This window comes from Chiloscyllium plagiosum, chromosome 19, assembly GCF_004010195.1.
Source record: "Chiloscyllium plagiosum isolate BGI_BamShark_2017 chromosome 19, ASM401019v2, whole genome shotgun sequence".
Lineage (NCBI taxonomy): Eukaryota > Metazoa > Chordata > Chondrichthyes > Orectolobiformes > Hemiscylliidae > Chiloscyllium > Chiloscyllium plagiosum.
Genome location: NC_057728.1, coordinates 45392540 through 45414035, shown reverse-complemented (window position 1 = coordinate 45414035; position 21496 = coordinate 45392540). Strand labels below are relative to the sequence as shown.

Below are 21496 nucleotides of genomic sequence, written 5' to 3'. Positions count from 1 at the left end.
CATTTTCTGTTCTTGGATTTTTATGTTTGTAATGCACAGAATTTTGCAGAGGTTGTTTAAAAACGGCGATGGATTTCAATCCAACTTCAAGGGTTTTTTTTCCCCAAACAAAATACTCAGTTCAGGTACTGTTACTTCCTCTAAAATAATACTTGTATGAATAAAGTGTGTTTAAATGAACCACAAACATACGGTGAAGTGATTGAGCAGAATTGTTTTTCCCAATGTAGATTAGAGGAAAAAAAACCTGCAAGCGGTGATTCAGGTATGTCACTTGTTAAATTATAAGTCATAATATTACTACATATAGGTTGAGGTCATATAGATTGAGCACTGATATTGGCATACAAATAGTTTTATTTCATGTGTGAAGGACTTTTGAATTCACTGTCTCATGGAACAGTTATGGATCTTTGTTATTTATAAAGTTAAGCTATGGGGAGTGATGTATTTTTAATGACACCCCTTCATAAAATATTTTAAAAGTATTATACCTTTTAAACATTCAGATCTGACATACTGATGAGATTTCAGGATCAGTTCTGTCAACAGAATTTGCTCATTATGTGCCTAGTGGATAAAGAATTACTCCGCTGTATTTGGCCATGTATTGCTTTCACATATTTACTTTTATTATCTTTGTGAAATTCACTAGTGGAGTCAGCAATTTTACAGTAATCAATTTAGACTAAAGCAAAGGAGCTAAAACACTTAACAGTTACAGATGCAATTTATATGCCAAATCATTATTTTCAACAAGTCAGTCAAACAATTATCATTGAAGTAAAATGGCCACATTTATACATCGAATTTAAATTTCTTCATAACAAGTGAAGAAAATTGATGAGATTTTTAAATTTTAACACACAGATTTTATGATTATGAACACATCTATGACCTTTTACTGTCACTGCCTCAAGGCAGAAAATGATTATAAAGTTTTTCCTCGTCTTTTGCCACTTCCCCATCCTGTGCTGAGCCGTACTTGGTTGCTTCGGAAAGATATGCGTTCTTGCTTCAAAGGTTTGGTGCCAATTTTCAATGATGCAATAGTTTCTATTTTTAAGATTAAAAACAAACATATTATCTAAATAAATAAAAATCCATAAACCATTATAACATGTAAAATATAGTGTTCCAAATATCGATTCAATTGCCCAGAATCTAACAGAAATAAAAACAAGCCCCGCACAATTTTAAGAATGCACAGATATATATCTTACAACCTAAAGTACTTTAGCATTTTAACCCATGACATGGTGCCCAAATAAGATGCCTTTGTTAGTGTGCTTAACTTCATATTTATATTTTACATAGAAGTAAGATGACCAACTAAGCAAGGCATTGGTTTATGTAAGATTTTATTGATACCTTTGTTATGCACGTTGTAATTTTACTGTGTAGAAAGATATTTAGAAAGTCCATTGTGTTTTCTCCAAGTACTTCATTTACATAACAAACTGATCAACTAGCATCACATCATTAAGCCAGAAGAACATTTCTTTTACTTCAAAGGGGGAATTTTGAGAAATCTTCATGTGTTTTAAAAATCCTCTTGTTTTAGCACACTGACTTGAAAAGTACCAAACATTTCTCTTGAATTATGTTAGTTGTACCTATCAACACTGACATACGCAACATATCGACCAATCCAAATTATAATAATACACACTACTTGAAACTGTCAGAGCAATGAGCACCATCCTTTCAAATCCATGAGCTAGCAAATAAAACATGTCATGAATTTGCTATGGATTTAAGTAAAATAAAAATCAAAATCAATCTGGCAGGACCAAGGAAAGAGTCAAATGAAACACTGCAGCAAGTTAAATCAGATTATTGTATTGGTGCTGCCTATTTAATATAGAGACGGAGATGGCCTGTGCTCTTCTCCCTGTGTAGTATCTTTGTCATGCAAGACCTTCAGGAAAATCCTTCTCAGAAGGGCAGCTTTCTTCTAAAATAGGTCGCTTGCTATTTCCTGTCATGCCTTAAGTTTTTTTTCTGTGTCCGTGGAATGACCTCTTCAAACATTTACAGCTGCATCTTCTAGTAAACTTCAGGAAAAAAATGTATCAGCAAACTTATATCTTAGTCCATATATGAGTATGAGTTTAAAATAGATCACACAATACCTTGTGCATTAAGATGTTTGCAGAATTTGTACTGATAAAATCTGTCCATTAAGGAACGATTTTTATTCCTGCCCCAAACAACTGCTTTTGATGTCCCATTGGTGAAAACATATATCTAAGTATGCACACTGCTCCCACCCAATTTTCATACTTTTAACTAGTCATAGGTAGTCGGGGTAGGGAGTTTGCTCTGGTCACTATATGTAGTCAACATCCAGATTTCCTATGAGTGTACTCAGCAAAGTAGTTTAAATGTCATTGGAAATATTGGCTGGACATGAACATAATTATCATGCAACTAAAACATTTCCATTCCAGGATTAACAAACACTTTAACTTTTAACTCCAATATCTTCTGTTGAGTATTAGTTTTAACAAGTTCATAAATTCATTTAAAATAACTTACAAAATCACTAAATCAAACGAGGAAAATATTTGTCAGTTTTAAAATATTTAATAACTACTAAAATATTTTGTTTACTTCCTTTTTGTTCAATCAATCTTATACCACTATAAAGTAGAGGTCAATTCCATCAATGTCTCATTCCCCGTTGTTTAGTTCTACTATTTTTACTTAACGTTTTTCACAAGTACAAGGATGCGTGACTGATGAATAAGGCAACCAAGTTTTATTTCTCTAGCCTGTTATCCATACCTTAATTACAATCTTTATTTACAAATGTTTAAAATAAGAAAATGTCCCAAAGGCCTTCACTGAATGAAAACAGAAATTAAAAAGGTCCATGCCTGGAAATTACCAGTAACCAGTGGATAGGTCCAAAATATAAATCTATTTGGTAACAAAATGTTAGTCTACTTCTTGAGAGGAATAGAATACAAAGAAATAGGAGTTACGCTACAGATAAATCAAAGCTGGTTCGACCATATTTGGAGTATTGCATTAGGTTTTGAGCACCGCATCTCAGAAAAGATGTACAGGTCTTCGAGGGAATGCAGTCCAATTTACCAAAATTATAGAAGGACTTAATTGGTTGCATAGATTGCGCATGTGAGTATTAACTGCTAATACAATTGACATAAGCAACATGATTACAGGATTTGGGAGGAGGTAGATGATTTCCTCTGGTGTTTGGAACATGGAGGTATAACACTCAGATCAGAAACGGTTTGTCAGGATAATGTCAGATAATGAAGACCCTCTTCACATAAGTAGTAGTGGAATTCTGGAACCCCTTCCCCAGAAACTGATGAGACTAGGACAACTCGTAATATCAAAACAAAGTCCATTAATGCTTTTAATCTGTCAGCTAGGCTGCTTATAATATCTAAATCAACACTTTCAATTACAATACTTTTCTAACATTCCAGTTTTGGACAAGTGATTCCGCTGTTGCCATTTACAGCTTCTCTAAATTAATTTGTTTACTTGATCATCCTATTGCCATGCTCTTTTGCTTTATACTAACATCCCTACATCACAATCATTCCTGTCCTCCAGCCTATTAGAGACAGCCCCTTTAGTTTTTTCCCCTCCATCTCTGCAAGCCTCACAACTATCACTGATCCCTTACTTGTTTAAAAATGATTCAATTGAATGGTGGAACATGGAAGGAGGCCTTTCAGTCCCGCATATCTTACTCTGGTAGATCAATCCAATTAATCTCACCGTACTGATCATTCTCCATATTTTGTGCATGTTTTCATTCAAATTATCATTCAATTCTCTTGTTAACACCACCCTGCAATGCACTACCTAACATATCATAAGAACACAATGTGTTCAAAAAACATTCACCCGTGTTTCACTGGTTCTTTTGACAATTACCCTAAGGCTATATCGGCTGGTTACTGATCATTACACCATTAGAAACAGTTTCTTTTTATTTACTCTACCAAAAACATTCTTGATTCTGACCACCTCTATCAAAAAGCCCCTTAACTTTCTCTCTTCTAGGGAAAGCAACTCCAGCTTCTCCAGGTGCCTCCACTTGACTGAAGTGGTTCTAGTCCAGTCAGTCATTTCTGCATTTCTCCTTATTAAATATGCCCATAATTGAATACATTATTCCAGTTGAGACCTAACCTGGGTTTTATAAAGGATTTGTATCATTTCCTTGCTCTGTGACCAATTTCTCTATTAATAAAATCAAGGATAGCATTTTTATTTGAAACAGCATTCTCAACTTGTCCTGCATCCTCAAATACTTATGTATCTCCCCAGTGTCTCTGTTCCTGTATCATCATTAGAATTGTATCACCTAGTTCGTATTGCTTCATTTAATTCTTCCTGACCAAAATAGATAACTTCATATTTCACAAGGTCAAATATCACATACCACATCAGGTTTGTCAAAGTCCCTCTGAATCTATCTTCTTCATTGCTCACTATATTTCTAAGTTATGTTCTGTTATATATGAGCTGTGAACTTTTAAGTTATGCTCTCATTCTGGTTATTAGTATATTTCAAAATAAACAGACATCCTAATACTGATCCCTGGGGAACACTAATGTATAATTTTCTCCAAACTTTGCTTTCCGTCCCTCAATCAATTGTCTTTTCTGCTGCCAGTGCCCCTTTAATCCATGACCTTTAATTGTGCTGACAAGTCGATTATAGCGTGTCAAAGTGCAACATGACATCAACTGCAAAACCCTCATTAATGCTCATCATTATTTTACAAAACATTATGGTGACAGTATCTAGCAGTTTGTTAAGGATTGTGTGGACATTATATTGAAAATGCTAAAGCAGTTTTTTGCTTCTGAAAGCCGCAGGACTTTTGCCAACTGATTTCAAAATAGCTCAGTTTCAGGAAAGTCCTCAGATTGATTTTAGATCCATATTTGCACAAGCAAACGGGCTAGTGCTTGTTTGGGCACGAGCCGTGAATGCCTCTTTGGATTCTTTCCCAACATTCAAGGCAACGTGCAGAATGTGCATGGGTGGCCCATCTCGCCATACTGGAAATTTCGGTGTCATCTTACAGTTATAAAACTGGCTCGACAACACTCGCTTTCTTGACTAATTTGTTAAGCTTATTCCCTCACTTTGGCTATTCAGAACATCCTGATCTTTGGAAAGGTGGAAGTAACAGCACAATTCAACAAGAATAGGATAAAAAAAATTCAAATAATATCCAATGTAAACCAGGTTCAATAGAAACTGATCTGTTAGTTATGTATGGGTCACAATCCAGTAGCTGCTAGTGGAATCAAAGAAGATACTATAGTTTAGTATGGTTTGGATTATCAGTTTTTCATGGTTAGCACTATTATATAACACTCTGACTTTCTGCATTAAAAATGCAAACAAATTGCTGAAGTATAGCTCTTAAAAATGGTTTCTTTAAAGTTTTGTTCTTTACCTCTGCTACAGAGCTGTGTTCTAATCTTGCATTTTTTACATACCAGGAACAGTGTCCAAAAGTAGCAAATTAGGTTCACTCAAGGGCATTAAGGAAAAGTTCTATATTCAGTCAGAAAACAAAATCAAAATGGCTATTCTCACCACAAAGAACTGAAATAGGTGCAATATGAACTTGAACAGAATTTGGCATTGAACAACTGGCTAACAAATCTTGGACAAACTCCAGAATATGCAGGGCATCAAGTAAGACTGAACTTGGAAGAACCTAATTTTCAAAGAACTATCTCCATTTTCTAGAATGAACTGCATGAGTAGATGCAATGTACTTCCACCTTTTGCCTTAAAGGCAACACCATTTGTGATATTTCATGAACTAGAAATATATCACAGCAGCTGCATTATAGGTATAATTTATGCTGTACTATCATTAGACGATAAAGATGCAACAAATTAAGTTCCAAAAAAGACTGAAATGTTATAATTCAAACATCTGGACCATCTCAGCAATTGAGGTAAAGAAAGGCAAATTCAAAGAATGCAGGTTGCTGACTTACGTGTAGAACCTGATGAGCGCCGATGACTATAATTAAATCCATCACTTGGTTGATTTATAGTACTACCACTGGACACAGAGACAATGTCTAAATCTGAACATTCTTTACCTACATGACTTGCCTAAGACAACAAAGCAAAAGTAAATTATTTGTTTTGCACATAAATCATTCTATATAGTTTTGAAGTAGAAACTGTTTACGAATAACTGTTTACTTACTGTGACTTGATGGGGAGACAAATATGCAGTTATTCATTTTTGCTCAATTACAGCTTATTCAAAATTATTCCAAAAGCTTTTTCAATGACCAGAGGACATTTTTTGTTTTAATATTCTAAAAGTTAATTTTTGAATAGATCGTCACCAGAAACCTCCTAGTATGCTAAAGCAAACCTTTCTTGCAATGTCGAATTTTACAAAGGCACCCGCAGAATCCAAATATATAGAATAAAAAAGATAATCACTATGCTCACATTCTACACTTTTAGAAGCAAACTGTACAACAGATTAGCAGTGAAATAACATATTGCTATTTTAGTGTTAAAGTCCATTCATATAGAACTCTGCATGCACTAAACTGGTTTAGAGCTGGAGGCAAGTTCTTACCATGAGTTGAACCCGGCCACCATTCAGTACATCTGCATCCAGCTCTGGCAGGAAGTGATGACTGGAAAACAAAAAAGGGAAGCAAGCACAGCAGAAAAGATCAACATGCTGATTTATATGTCAGCTTATTGAATTGCACAGTTTTGTATAGTTAACTTGGAAATGACATAGTATTGAAATAAACTCAAAAACTTATATATAGAATCAATTTACCAATACATTGCACAAATTAGTAGTGCTATATTTTGTCTATAGCAAACTGATCAACAACTTAATATAACTGGGAAGTTACAGTAATCTTCAGAAAACTCAGTAGAAAGTTTGTAAATTGTCATACTTCTGTAGCAATACTATTTGCTCTTTTTGTTGCCACAGATCACAAAGACCAATGTAATGATGTTGGAGGATCGGCGACAACACTGACACAGCCACTTTCATGAGCCCAGTTAGTATGAAGTCCCATCAAGGGTGCTTAGCTGTCAACAATGTTCCTGAATCCACTGGGATAAATGCCCATCAGACCCTTCAGTGCAAGGTGGATATCCCACCCTTGGGAACTGCTCATCAATCTGAGACTGGGAGCGCAAGTAGTACACATGGAAGAAATGCAGTGATGGTGACCAGAAGAACCATCGTTGAAGCCTCTGGATGAAAGTGAGATGACAAAGGAAAGGGCTTTATTTCTAGAGTGTCCCTATTACTAATCTAAAAATGGTGGAGAAGGAGGGTCCCCACCAGGCCACAGGGTTCACCTGATGGATTGTTCACATGGCATTGCTCCGGTCTGCTATTTAAGGGTCTCGATTGGCCTCTGTGCAGGAAGCGCATCCCCACCCTTTCTGACACACTTAATCAAGGGAAGTTGGGCAGTGATGAGAGCTCCAATCTGCATCTTTCCGCCTCAAATACAACCCCCCTTGACCTACCAGCCTCCCCCGGGTGCACATTAAATTCAGTCCGAATCTTGGAAGAACATGAAGTATTTAATTCAATGCATGTGAATATAAATACTATATAAACTCTAAAAGAGTTAAAGTAAAAAAAGTCTCACATTTGCATTGCTGAGCTGCATTTTGTGACTAAAAATACTTACTCTCACAGAAATAATAAAAGTTATTGAGAAGTATTAGTTAATTAGGTAGCATCATGAAACTATAGATTATGTTTTGGTCATTATTAGTCCCAAATTTTTCAAATATGTACATTCAACAACTTAATGAGCAAACACATTAATACATTCAATGCAGATTGCATGAAACGTTTTACATCAAAAGCCAGAACATTCAAAATTTTATGATGGACAAATGCCTTCTACCTGCCTGTATAAGTTGTGGTGTGTACATTCATTAACCATAAAAGTACTGTGTGATTATTGTTTGTCTTGATCCAAATATACTTCTGGTGTTAGATCTTTTCTTCCCCAAGTCCTTAGTAAACTCAGTTCTTCAAGTTCTTTTAGAGTTCAGTAAGGTCTAAGGAAGTTTGTTGTTGATGATTGAAGATATACTTTTAAAAAATAAACTTGAGATTGCTTCAATGTTATAAACGTAAGGATAAAATAGGAACCTCACACCAGAATTCTAATCACATGAATGTAAACAAAACATTTTTTAAAACTTGCATCCTAAATAAATGATTCTGTTTGGTGAAAATCCAAAGTTTTTAATTAAACCAGCAGTTTAATATACTTTCACATAATGCATGACTACCATTTGATGTGCTCTGTTGGGATAAGTGAATACAAGACAACAAAAGCACACAGTAACAAAATGCACATGATCGCTCCCAAGAAGCCTAAGGGGCACCAAAGACATTTTATACAGCGTGTCTAATGGCTTTTCAGGACAAGTTATGGCAAGCATTCAGCTGCAGGAAATTGAAATAAAAAAATATATATTTTGAATTCTAGCTTTAGGTTAAAATCAGTGCAAGAAGGGTACAGTTTGGCTACTTATTGACCTCCCCTACCAAAAATGATGGACCTTCATAGTTACACCACACTCCACTAACAACCCAAGGCCCCACCAACACCTCCGCAGCCACCACGCACACACCCCTTTCACTCCTATCCCTGTAGCTAGGAACCTTTTTTTTAAACTCAGCATTACAGTGGGTGCAAGATGAAATGAAGTTACCCAGATCAAGATTCAGAATATACAATGAAGATTAATTTGGAAAATTCATGTTAAAAATAAGCTGGATTTGAATGAATACGGTAGAATCGAAATAAAGAACTTCTAAGTTATTTTCAAGTATATGGAGTAGTATTCGAATCATTTAAATCTCTTGCACCTTTCTTGCTGATTCCAGTTTGTCACTTTGCAGGAGTGAAGTAAATCAGCTTAGACTTTCATCTGAATTAGTTCTGACCTAGACTTGTAAAGTAATTATATGCACAAATATTAAGATTATAGTCACCTGCAAATCAAATTAAAATCAAACTGAACAAACAAATCTTTCATATGCTTGTATGATATTATCTTACAATTTTAATATAAACTAACACTTCTACTAGAAGAATAAAGGAATATCAAGTACAAATGGTGAACACAATTACCAAAGATGGCTATCTGGTATTGAGTTCATGCCCTTTCTTTGGATTCATTCTTAAGATGTGTACATTTCTGGCAAGGATGATAATTATTAACCACCCAGGTTGCCTAATGAACTCATTGGTGGACCTTCTTCTTGAATCAAAGCCATTAGTGATTGAATGGCCTTCTGGGATATTTCAGACAAGTTCAATTCGTCCTTAATTATTTACATACATACATATGGTGAGATGGATGCTGATTTTGGAAAAACCTGCCTCACTATTTTATGGGGTGTGTTTGGGGCAGGTGGGAATTTGGTGGGCTGAGCACCCTCCTTATTTTAACATGTTGCCCATCCCACGGAATGTAATACCAAGCTTAACACCTTATTCTGTTCATCAGACAAAGTTGTGTGCAAAATAATTATCATTTTAAGGCCACAAATTTGAATCATTGTAAATAAAAACATTCTTGAGAGTGAGTGACCATTCATTGTTGCGCATCCTTATGTAATTCATCAAGCATATTTTTGATTGATTCAATATTAATTATGATAGGCGCTTGTGGATTCCTTGCTTCTTTCAAAATTCAGAATAATTAGCAAGAAATGACTTACCTAATGATAGCTCCACATTAAAACTACTGTTATCCGCTTCTCAATTTTTAAATTTGATCATGGGATGTGGGAGTCACTGACTAAGCCAATATTTAAAGTCCATCCCTAATTACCCAGATCAGTTAAGAGCTAATTATGTATTGACCAGACCACGTAAGGTTGGCAGATTTCAATCCTAAACCAGATGTGCTTTTATTTCAGCTACAAATACATGGTTACCATGAGGCTAGTTTTTGATTCCAGATTTTATTGAATTCAAATTTCACATTGAATATGTACCAGTATGCTCAGAACATTAGCTTGGTCTTTTGAATTACTTGTCTAGTGACAGTACCACGACTCCACGGCCTCCTGATTTCACCCTTTCCTTATTACTCCCTCTCTTTCTGGTTATTCCTCTCCCTTGCTAAGTCAGTTCTTTCTCTCAAGACCTACTAGACCTACATTCAACATTGCAGTCTCAAATTCAAATATTCCGGTTTTTTTCCAGTTTGTTTTTTCTGTATCAGTCTCAAGATGCTAGCAAGTTCTCGAAGGTAGACTCAGAATCTCAAGGACTAGACACTGTTTACATTTAAGAACTATGATGTGGTATTGCAAAAAAGGTATTTAGTGAAAACATTAAGAAAGTGTTACAATAGTGGTATACATTGACTATCACTTTATCTTTTATCAGCTGATTGGTTTACCTGAGACCTTTCATGGATTGAAATGGTTTTTAAACAGGAAGTAACATGGACCTAAATGGCTGCAGTGGTCACCTGACCAAAGTTTTAGGCAGGCTTCATGGGATTCACATGAAATAAACAAAGTCTTCTACACTGAAATCACTTTTAATCTAAAAACTCAAAACCAGATAACTGAGTCACCATCCTATTTTACTTTACACATTCATGATAATTTCACAGATAAGTAATTTAAAAGCTCGGTGATTCAGCTTGGAAAGACAATGGAGTTAGACTGAGAAACACACACTAAATTATATTTCAGCTACAGATTTTGAACAGCAGAACACAACAAAAAGCAAACAAATAGATTTGTAAGCAAGAACTGGAACCATTTCTTGCCCTCTCTCTTTCTCCAACTGCTGGTTTCTCTCATCACCTCAGAATACAGCCCCTGGCTTAAAAAAACAAATTGGGAAAATCTCCACTCATCAAGAACACAAAAGACAGTTACAGATAAAAATTGCTGCCACAAAGAAAAGCGAATCATTAAACAACTATGGCCATGGGCTAAGAATCCAAAACCATAAGGACACTAAAAACATTTTAATTTCAATATCTTTTTCTTCATTGTCCGTACCAGACACTCTCCTTTTTAAACTTGGTGTTTCATTGAATTTTTATGTGGGGTTTGTATTCTGTTTTCTTAGAGTTCTTAGGTAATAAATTCCCTCTTTCTTTCACTCAAGATCTCCTTCCTTTTCTAGTGAAGTATGTTTTAATTTAAGTGTGATTGTAGCACAATAAAAATAAAAAATGTTTGCTGTAATCAACTGAGAGAGGGTTAAGCTAGTAGGGATCTGATTCCCAATCCTCACCCGGTCATACGGAATTTGAAGGCTCAACTGTGACATTTCCACAGGTGAACAACAGAATTAGAGTGAGGGATATCAAGTATTCCTGCAAAAAAAGGTGTTCTTGAGTTTCTAATATTGTGATGAGGCTGTCACGTTAAAAAGGTTATTTTGTCCTTGGTTTTTTTTTCCCCAAGGGAATTCGTAAAGGCAGAGGTGCCAAAGAGTCCAGGAAGTGTCTAATTTAACAATGGAAGGGGAGTGGCCAGTTCTCCCAGTTCAGGTTTTTTCCAGTTTGTTTGAGCTGTAGCTGTCTCAAGATGCGAGGATCCAGGTGAGTTGCAAGATTCACCAAAGAACTCCTCTAACCTTCTTCTGAAATCTCTTTGGATGTTGTTTCCTCCTGCCTCTAAGAATCTGTGCTTGAATTGACCTTTTTGCCAAAGGGTATGTTTAAGGGATGTTACTATATTGGCAGACTCCAGCTTGTCTGCCAATTCCGACAGTTTTGCTTTGCATACCTTTTGCAAAACTCCCCAAAGTCACTTCTTCCAACACTTGGAACAAAAGGCACTAATACCTACCGCTTGTTGCCTTTGTGTTCAAAAGCCCTAATCCCAAAGTGTAATTATAGAATCAATTCTGGACGAGCCCCCAGTCTGTTATGGACCAGGCCCAACACCCAGAAAATAACTTAAGAAGGTAACCGAGACCCAAACCTTTTCTTATTTTAAACGCAGATGTGAAGTGGATTTTCCAGGTGTGATACAGCTGGTCAAACCACTTGGCTTTAAGCAAAATAGAATTTATTTAAACACCATAGCTGAAACATGAATAAAAGAAAGCGGAATTTAGAATAACCTAACTATTGGAAAACTTAAGTGACCCGATACAGCAACTATTACTAAATAACTGCTGAAAGGGTAATTTGAAACTTAGAAAGTATATGCTCAAATACATGACAAATCAAAGACTATTAGATTCACAAGATGGGGAATTGAAACCACTTAAACATTTCAGATGAGAAAGAGAAGGAAATTCATAAGTACAAGTACCATAAAGAAGTGTTGTTAGAATTAATGAAATGTATGATTGAAATCTTAAAATTTGTGTTATTTGCAAAGAGCTTGGTGTATTCTATTTTATCTTCATTTCTTTTGTATAGGTCTAATGTAAGAGGGAAGTACACAGTAAAGGGTAGAACTGTTAGTAGTATCAACATATGGAAGAATCTAGGCATATATCATAGAATCATATAATCCCATCAAGGTCTGACTGGCCTTCCAAAGAGCATCCCACCCAGACCCATCTCTTTATCCAATCCCTGTAATCCTGCATTTCCCAGGCTAATCGATCTGGCTGCAAATTCCTAGACACTATGGGCAATTTAGCATGGCCAATCCATCTTTGAACTGTGGAGTGAAACCTGCGTCCCAAATGAACCCACTCAGACACGGAGACAATGTGCGAACTTCATACAGACTGTCGCCTGAGGGTGGAATTGAACCCAGGTACCCAGTGCTGGAAGGCAGTAGTGCTTACCGCTGAGTTGCCCATATAGGTCCAATATTCCCTGCAAGTGGCAATATAAGTAGATAAGGTGGTCAAGAATGTGTACAACATGCTTGCTTTCATTGATCAAAGTACAGAGTATAAAAATTGGCAAGTTTTGATACAGCAGTATTGAACTTTAGTTCGGCAACATTTGGAATAATGTGAACAGTTCTGCTCATCATATTACAAAATGGATGTGGAGGCTTTGGGGAGGGTACAGAGATGGTTTCCCAGGATGTTGCCTAATTTGGAGGGTATTAGCTATGAGAAGAAGTTGGATAAACTTGGCTTGTTTTCACTTGAATATCAAAGGATGAGGGGCAAGATGATAGAAGTTTATAAAATTATGTGAGGTATGGATAGAATGGGTAATCAGTTTTTTCCAAGGTAGAAATATCAATTAGCAGGGAACCTAGTTTTAAGTTAAAAGGAGTAAATTTACAGCAGGTGTAAGAGGCAAGGTTTTTAGACACAGGTTGGTAACTGCCTGGAATGCACTGCCAGAGGAGGTGGTGGAGGCAGATAAAATATACAAATAGGCATGGAAGAGGGGTAAACGGACCGTGTAAAGGAAAAAGATTTTTAATTTAGAAAGGTATTATGTGTTGGCACAGTCTTGGTGGGTCGAAAGGCCTGGTCCTGTGCTGTACTGTTCTTTGTTCTTTAGAACTAACTTCTTTTTACTGATAAACTCAAATCTACAGCATTGCATTCTTATGCTTCAGTGAAAGATCACCTCATTAAAACCAGTAAAAAGTGATCACTCAAATTAAATTTTAGTCTGGGATCTGATTTTTTTTAGTAATAACATTAGCTGGGCTCCTAAGTGTAATAGACCAATTTAATTTGGAAGAGCTAAGAATATAATTGGAATTCCAGGACAGGAAAGAAGAGAAGCAATAAGAACTAGAACAGAGAGAGTAAAAAGAATTGCAGAAAAGGAGAAATGAAAGAGAAAGGGAGTCTAGATTTAGGTCAAGCTGAGGAAAGTCATAGAATCATAGAGATGTATAGAACAGAAACAGACCATTTGGCCCAACTCATCCACACTGACCAGATACACTAATCTAATCTAGTTAAAAATCACACAACACCAGGTTATAGTCCAACAGTCTTACACCGGCATCTCCAAAAAACCTGTTGGATTATAACCTGGTGTTGTGTGATTTTTAACTTTGTACACCCCAGTCCAACACCGGCATCTCCAAATCATAATCTAATCTAGTCCTATTGCCAGCACTTGGCCCACATCCCTCTAAACTCTTCCTATTCATATCCCTTGTCTACATTAGAGTGGTGCTGGAAAAGCACAGCCAGTCAGGCAGCATCCGAGGAGCAGGAAAATCGAAGTTTCAGGCAGAAGCCCTTCATCAGGAAACTTGTGCCTGAAACGTCGATTTGTCTGCTCTCGGATGCTGTCTGACCTGCTGTGCTTTTCCAGCACCACTCTAATGTAGACTCTGAATTCCAGCATCTGCAGTCCTCACTTTTGCCTATTCATATCCCTTGTCTATTTACCTTATCCATGCCCCTCATGACTTCATAAACCTCTATAAGGTCACTCCTCAGTCCTCTGACACTTCAGGGAAAACTGCTCCAGCCTATTCAGCCTCTCCCTATGGCTCCAACTCTCCAACCCTGGCAATAACCTTGTAAATCTTTTCTGAACCTTTCAAGTTTCACAACATCTTTCCGATAGGAAGGAGACCGGAAATGCATGCAATATTCCAAATGTGGCCTAAGCAATGTCCTGCACAGTCGCAGCATGACCTCCCAACTCCTGTACTCAATACTCTGACCAATAAAGAAAAGCATACCAAATGCCTTCTTCACTATCCTATATACCCGTGATTCTACTTTCAAGGAATTATGAGCCTGCACTCCAAGGTCTCTTTGCTTAGCAACACTCCCCAAGACCTTAAGTGTATAAGTCCTGCTCTGATTTACCTTTCCAAAATGCAACATTTCACATTTATCTAAATTAAACGCCATTGGCCCGTCTGATCAAGATCCCGTTGTAGTTTGAGGTAACCTTCTTCGCTGTTCACTACATCACCAATTTTGGTGTCATCTTCAAACTTACTAACTATACCACCTATGTTCATAGAGAACAGCTTTGGTAAAAGAACCAAACCCAAGTTAGACTTAAGAGCTGAACTTCCCAAAGTTCGATGAGGAAGAAATGGATGCTTCCTTCACCTCCTTTGAGAGGTTAGCACAGCAATTTAAGTGGCTAGCTTAGCAATAGCCACTCTTGTTACAGAGCAGGCTGTCAGGGAAAGCTCATGACATTTACTGCATCTTACTAGAGGAGAGTTCACTGAATATGAGACAGTAAAAGCTGTTATTTTAAACATATACCGACTCATGACAGAGACATAATGCCGAAAATTCAAGAAATGCCCTGACAAATCATAGGTAGAATATGAATGGCTTAAACAGTTCACTTTTGATCAGTGGGTTTGGGCATTTTAACAAAAATTCTCATGAGGTAATTCTCCTTATGGAGTTCAAAATACCCTTTCCAATCCTGATGCATGTAGAGGAAAAGAAGGCAGTAGCGCTCTGACAGGCAGCAATTCTGGCTAAAATCTGTAAGTTAGTGCACGCACATCCATAAACATGAGGAAGCTGGGACTGGGAACTTTCACAGACCAGAAAGAGATAAGGATGACATAAATACCCTTGAGACAAGCTGAGAGTAAGGGAGACAGATAGACGAGAGAAATCATAACTGACCCCAACCATTAACAGGAGAGATCCAGATTGGGTAATAGGTGGGGAACAGGGGTTCTTTTACTGAGGCAAAGCAGGACGCATAATTAAAAATTATGGTTCCAGCATTCTCCAGAAATTTGAGCTGCAAGGCAGTATCTGTTACATTAAGGGTGGTCAGTGTTTGCTCAGACATAATTGTGGACTTGGATAGATGACAGGAGATGGCATCCAAAGTAATGGTGACCGCTGACATTTTAAACAAAAACAGAAACTGGCATTCTCTGAGACATTGGGTGCTTGCAGACCCTGCTAAGGGGGAATATAGAATATTCACCCCCTGGAAGCCAATGAACTTCCAATGTGCTGATAAAATGGCTCATGTGAAAGAGTATAGAGTTGTCCACTGGTTAAAGGTCACTTAGAAAGTAAACTGGTTGAGAGTATAGTAACTGTTGGGGAACTCCAAGCTTACTAATGCCAGGAGTAGATATATTACTAGGGAATAATTTGGCTATAGCAAAATATAACCCTCAAGGGTCGGTGTAGACTTGTTGGGCCAAAGGGCCTGTTCCCACACGTAGGGAATCTAATAAAATGATTAAAAATTTAAAAAAATAGAAAAGGACAGCCCAGAGAGGCTGGAAAAAATGAAGAAAACCAGTGCCAAGTGTCAGAAAGTCTGGGAACCAAGAAAGATTCAGAGCCCAACAGAGGGCAGTAAAACCTGAGAGATTGAAGCTGGATCAGCCAGAATCATTTGCATTAAAGGGTGCTGAGGATAGATCAGCAATTTCAGAAAGAGTCAGGATTAGTTGAGGATGGTAGCCATAGAAGAACAGCAAGAAAGGGCCAGAGAAGAAGAGAAAACATGACAGCCCAGAGACAGAGATCTGGTTAACAGATTCCTTCACGGTATAACAGGATCAGAGTTCTCAGATTGGTCACTAGAAAGTGAAAATAAAGCCTCACTTAGTGAAAGAGCCACACGAGAGGATAGCAGGAGCTGCACATCAATCTGATGGCAGTGGTGTTCAAAGGAAAACAGAGTAAGGCAAAGTTCATTCCCACAGTGAATGGAATGAGAAGGAAACACATGGGAATAGCAGACATTGCCAGCAGAGACCAGGGGCATACAGTGATGCAAAAACAGAGTGGAGTGGTTTAAGGAACAGCATCAAATCTCAACCAGTCAAATCAGGTTAATGTAAAAAGTCACCCTATCTGCCCAATTCTGTAGAGATCAAATTTGTAAAAACGCCCGAGAATCCAGTAAAGCAATTAAAGGAGTGGGTAGTGAAAGGTTAAAACTTGCAAAGGTGGCATAGATTGAGGAATTAGTATGGTTGCTCAGCCCAAGCTATGTTTTGAATCCAGGTTAGGGCAAAGAAGGTGCATATGGAATGTGTGTACAATCTTTGCATGTTATTTCATATTGACCTTGTAGCTGAATGCTCAGTGTATACAAAAAGGAGAAATATTCATTCTTTATGGTGAGGAAGCATCATGACAGTGGTAAATATGGGTATCAAGTTTTAACTTCACGGCCTTTCATGGCCTAAAATGGCTTATACAAAGGAAAAATAAAACTTAGATTGAAAATGTCTACAGTGACCAAAGATTGAGACAAGATTCAGGAGACCCAGGTGGAATAAACAAAAACTATCTATATTGAGATTACAAATATATTTAAAGATATCAAAACCAGGCAACTGGGTCAAGGTAAAAAAAGTGTGTTTCATTTTTAATGCACATATGAATTAAATTAAGATAATTTCACTGTTTGAGAGTTGAAAGACTCATCTGCCAGTTAGCCAAATCAAAATGACAATGGAGCTAGACTCGCAAATACACAGTGAATAATATTGCAACAGCAGTTTTTAAACAGCAAAGGGAAAAAAAATATATAAATCAAGAACTGGAAGACTTGTTTTTTACTGTCTCAATATCTGCTTTTGAATCATTTCAGATGATAGCGCATGGTGAAAAAACAAGTTGGGAAAAACATCTTTCATAGAGAGCTTAACGATATCTACAGATCATACGACCGTTAAGGGTGGCACAGTGGCTCAGTGGTCAGCATTGCTGTCTCACAGCACCAGGTATCTAAGTTCAATTCCATCCGCGGACAACTGTCCATGTGGCATTTGCACGTTTCCCTGTTCCGCCAGGTACTCCGGTTTCCTCACACGGTCTAAAGATGTGTGGGTTAGGGGGATTAGCCAAACTAAATTGCCCATTGTGTTCAGGGATGTGTAGGTTGAATTAGCCATGGGAAATGTAGGCTAGGGGGTTAGGTCTGGGTGAGATGCTCTTTGGAGGGTAGGTGTAGACTTGCTGGGCCGAATGGCCTGTTTCCACACTATAGGGATTCTATAAAGATACAAGTAAACAACTTTGGTCTCAGGTTATGTGTCCTCACCTTAAGGTCTTTCAGAACTGTGCAAAGCTATTCTTCTTGTCTATACCAGACACTCTCCCTTTTAAACTTATTATCTATATTTGTGTATTTGCTAAGATGTTCTTTAATATTTTTTTCTTGGAGTTAGTATGTAAGAAAATTAATCTTTCTTTTACTCAACAAATTTCAGTGATCGGCTTCTTCCTTTTATAGTGAACTATGTTTTAATTAAGTAGGATAGGTGCGTGTTCAAAAGAAATAAAATATTAGTTGAGTCTCATTGAAAGGGGGTTAAAACACTTCCTCCTCTCGTAACAAAAAAAGCATTTCAGATTTTATTGTTTAGAGAGAGTAAACTGGATTTTCTGCTTCTGGTGTAAGCTGCAGAGCCAAGTTAATGCCATTTTTTTGTGCAAAATAAAGTCATTGTACACAACTTTAGCACCATTGCCAATGATCTGCAGCAAAGCATAACCAAATACCAATGAAATCAAAGAAGACATTACAAAAGTAGGGAGTGTGGTTGACTGCAAGACGACCTGTAAATAATTCTGTGAGAACAAAGGCAGGTTAGTAGATTGGACAGAGATGCCAGATGAAAATTACACTGAGAATTACAAAGTAATAATCTTTAGAAGAATGAGATGAAATATACACTACTTGTTAATCTTTAAAAAACTGCAAAGAAATTGAGGTTTTGATACATAAATCTTGAAAAGTGGGAGGATAAGTTGAAAAAGTTAGACAAAAGAAAAGCATGTACTGTAGAAAGTTAGAATTTGTAAATAGATGCTTGAAGTGCAAAAGTAAAACAGTTATGCTACTCTTTGATTGGGATATCAGTAAATATCATGTGCATTGTTTAAGTTCACACCAACTGAAGAGGCAGAGGGCAGGCATATGTATATCTGCTTGGCAACGTCACTGGAAGACCTGATCTACTTCAAACTTCATTTTAATATTTAGTATTATCTCTAATACTAATTCTCCTTCTTCCAGATAACTTCCTAATTTGGACTGTGGGATATTTGGTGCATCCATTGCTGCTTAAAGAACATAGAAATCAAAAAAAAAGGAGTGGGCATGTTGGCTCTCTAAACCTGTTCCACCATTCAGGATGATGATGGCTGAGCTTCTACCTGACCTCCATCTTTGCACGTTAACTTTAAAATCTTAATTTACTTCATGTATAAAAATCCATTGATTTCTAACTTGAATACATTTGACAATGAACACCCACAGCTCTCTAGGGTAGAGAATTCCAAGGATTCACAATCCTTTGAGTACAGTGATTTTTCTTTATCTCGGTCGTAAATATTATATTAATCTAAGACTGAAACCTTGAATTCTGAAATGTCCAGACAGTGGAAATGCTACATTCCCTCATCCAGCCCCACTCCCCCATCCTCCAGATCTACCATCAAGCTTCTCAAGATATTTATATTTCAATTCGATCATCTCCCATTCTTGGAGAAAGTGAGGACTGCAGATGCTGGAGATCAGAGCTGAAAAATGTGTTGCTAGAAAAGCACAGCAGGTCAGGCAGCATCCAAGGAGCAGGAGAATCGACGTTTCGGGCATAAGCCCTTCTTCAGGAATGAGGAAGGTGTGTCAAGCAGGCTAAGATAGAAGGAGGAAGACAGCTTCTTCAAGGAGCTTCTTCCTCCCTCTATCTTAACCTGCTTGGCACACCTTCCTCATTCCTGACGAAGGGCTTTTGCCCGAAACATCGATTCTCCTGCTCCTTGGATGCTGCCTGACCTGCTGCTCTTTTCCAGCAACACATTTTTCATCTCCCATTCTTCTAAACTCTAGAGAATATAAGCCTGTACACTCAGTATCTTCGCCCAGACCAATCCCTCATCATAGGGATCACTCTAATAAATCTTTGCTGCATTTCCTCTTCTTCCTCAGGTGCTGTGCTTTGCAATGTCAATGATTACTTTTATGGCCCTGGAAAAATAGGCATGTTGGTGCTGTTCTCAAATGTTAAACCTGTTCAGCCTCAGAAATTGTCCGTATACCTCCTCCATAGTCTTCCTCTTACTCTGCTGATGTCAATTTTGCCTCTCTCCTAAAAGTAGTTGGACTTCAGCAAGGCATTTGATAAGGTTCCCCATGGTAGGCTCATTCATAACGTCAGGAAGTATGGGATACAGGGAGATTTGGTTATCTGGATTCAGAATTGGTTGGCAGACAGAAGGCAGAGAGTGGTTGTAGATGGAAAGTATTTTGCCTTGAGGTCAGTGTTGAGTGGGGTCCCGCAGGGCTCTGTTCTTGGGCCTCTGCTCTTTGTAGTTTTTATAAATGACTTGGATGAGGAGGTTGAGGGGTGGGTTAGTAAATTTGCAGATGACACAAAGGTTGGAGGTGTCGTCGATAGTATCGAGGACTATTGCAGGCTGCAGCGCGACATAGACAGGATGCAGAGCTGGGCTGAGAAATAGCAGATGCAGTTCAATCTGGATAAATGCGAAGTGGTGCATTTTGGAAGGTCAAACTTGAATGCTGAATATGGGATTAAAGACAGGATTCTTGATAGTGTGGAGGAACAGTGGGATCTGGGTGTGAAAGTACATAGATCCCTCAAAGTTGCCACCCAAGTGGATAGGGTTGTTAAGAAAGCATATGGTGTTTTGGCTTTCATTAACAGGGGGATCGAGTTTAAGAGCTGCGAGGTTTTGCTACAGCTCTGCAAGTCCCTGGTGAGACCACGCTTGGAATACTGTGTCCAGTTCTGGTCGCCCGACTATAGGAAAGATGCAGAGGCTTTGGAGAGGATGCAAAGAAGGTTTATCAGGATGCTGCCTGGACTGGAGGGTTTGCCTTATGAAGAAGGGTTGAAAAAGCTCGGACTTTTCTCTCTGGAGAGAAGGAGGAAGTGAGGAGATCTGATTGAGGTATACAAGATAATGAGAGGAGTAGATATAGTCAATAGCCAGAGACTTTTCCACAGGCTGGATTGACTGGTACGAGGGGTCACAGTTTTAAGATATTAGGGGAAAGGTATAAAGGAGATATCAGAGGTAGATTCTTTACGCAGAGAGTTATGAATACATGGAATGCATTGCCAGCTGTGGTGGTGGAAGCAGAGTCATTAGGGACATTTAAGCGACTGCTGGACAGGCACATGGAGAGCAGTGAGTTGACAGGTGCGTAGGTTAAGTTATTATTTTTTACATTAGGATTAAACCTCAGCACAACATCGTGGGCCAAAGGGCCTGTTCTATGCTGTATTTTTCGATGTTCTAAAAGTTCTTATGTACCTGCTTTTCTCAAGATTGTCTCATTAGCTGTGTGCGTCATCCAACTGATGTTCAGTACGTGTCACAGAAACCACATTTCTGTTGCTGCTAATTTTATCTTCATTGACTTGTTCATATTATAACTTTATTAGGCTATCCAGTTTAGAAAATGATTCAACTTGTTTTATTTCTTTTGATTTCACTGTTATTCTATAATATTATAGTGCTTATAGTTTGCTGCATTTAATGATAAAACATACCCTTACTGGTGTGGTATCCTTGCACTAAA

The 21496-nt window shown here is 37.7% G+C and overlaps 1 protein-coding gene across 1 annotated transcript in view; it reads right to left on the bottom strand.

The window, feature by feature from the left end:
* Positions 1-594: 594 nt before the first annotated feature.
* The window catches only part of lrriq1 (leucine-rich repeats and IQ motif containing 1), a 180313-nt gene continuing 159411 nt past the window's right edge, over positions 595-21496 (bottom strand). The window contains exons 25-27 of the mRNA XM_043709694.1: positions 6624-6684; positions 6019-6139; positions 595-1056 (exon numbers count right to left, since the gene is read on the bottom strand). Coding sequence (XP_043565629.1) covers positions 932-1056; positions 6019-6139; positions 6624-6684 — 307 coding nt within the window. The 3' untranslated portion in view covers positions 595-931. The remainder of the gene's footprint in view (positions 1057-6018; positions 6140-6623; positions 6685-21496) is intronic.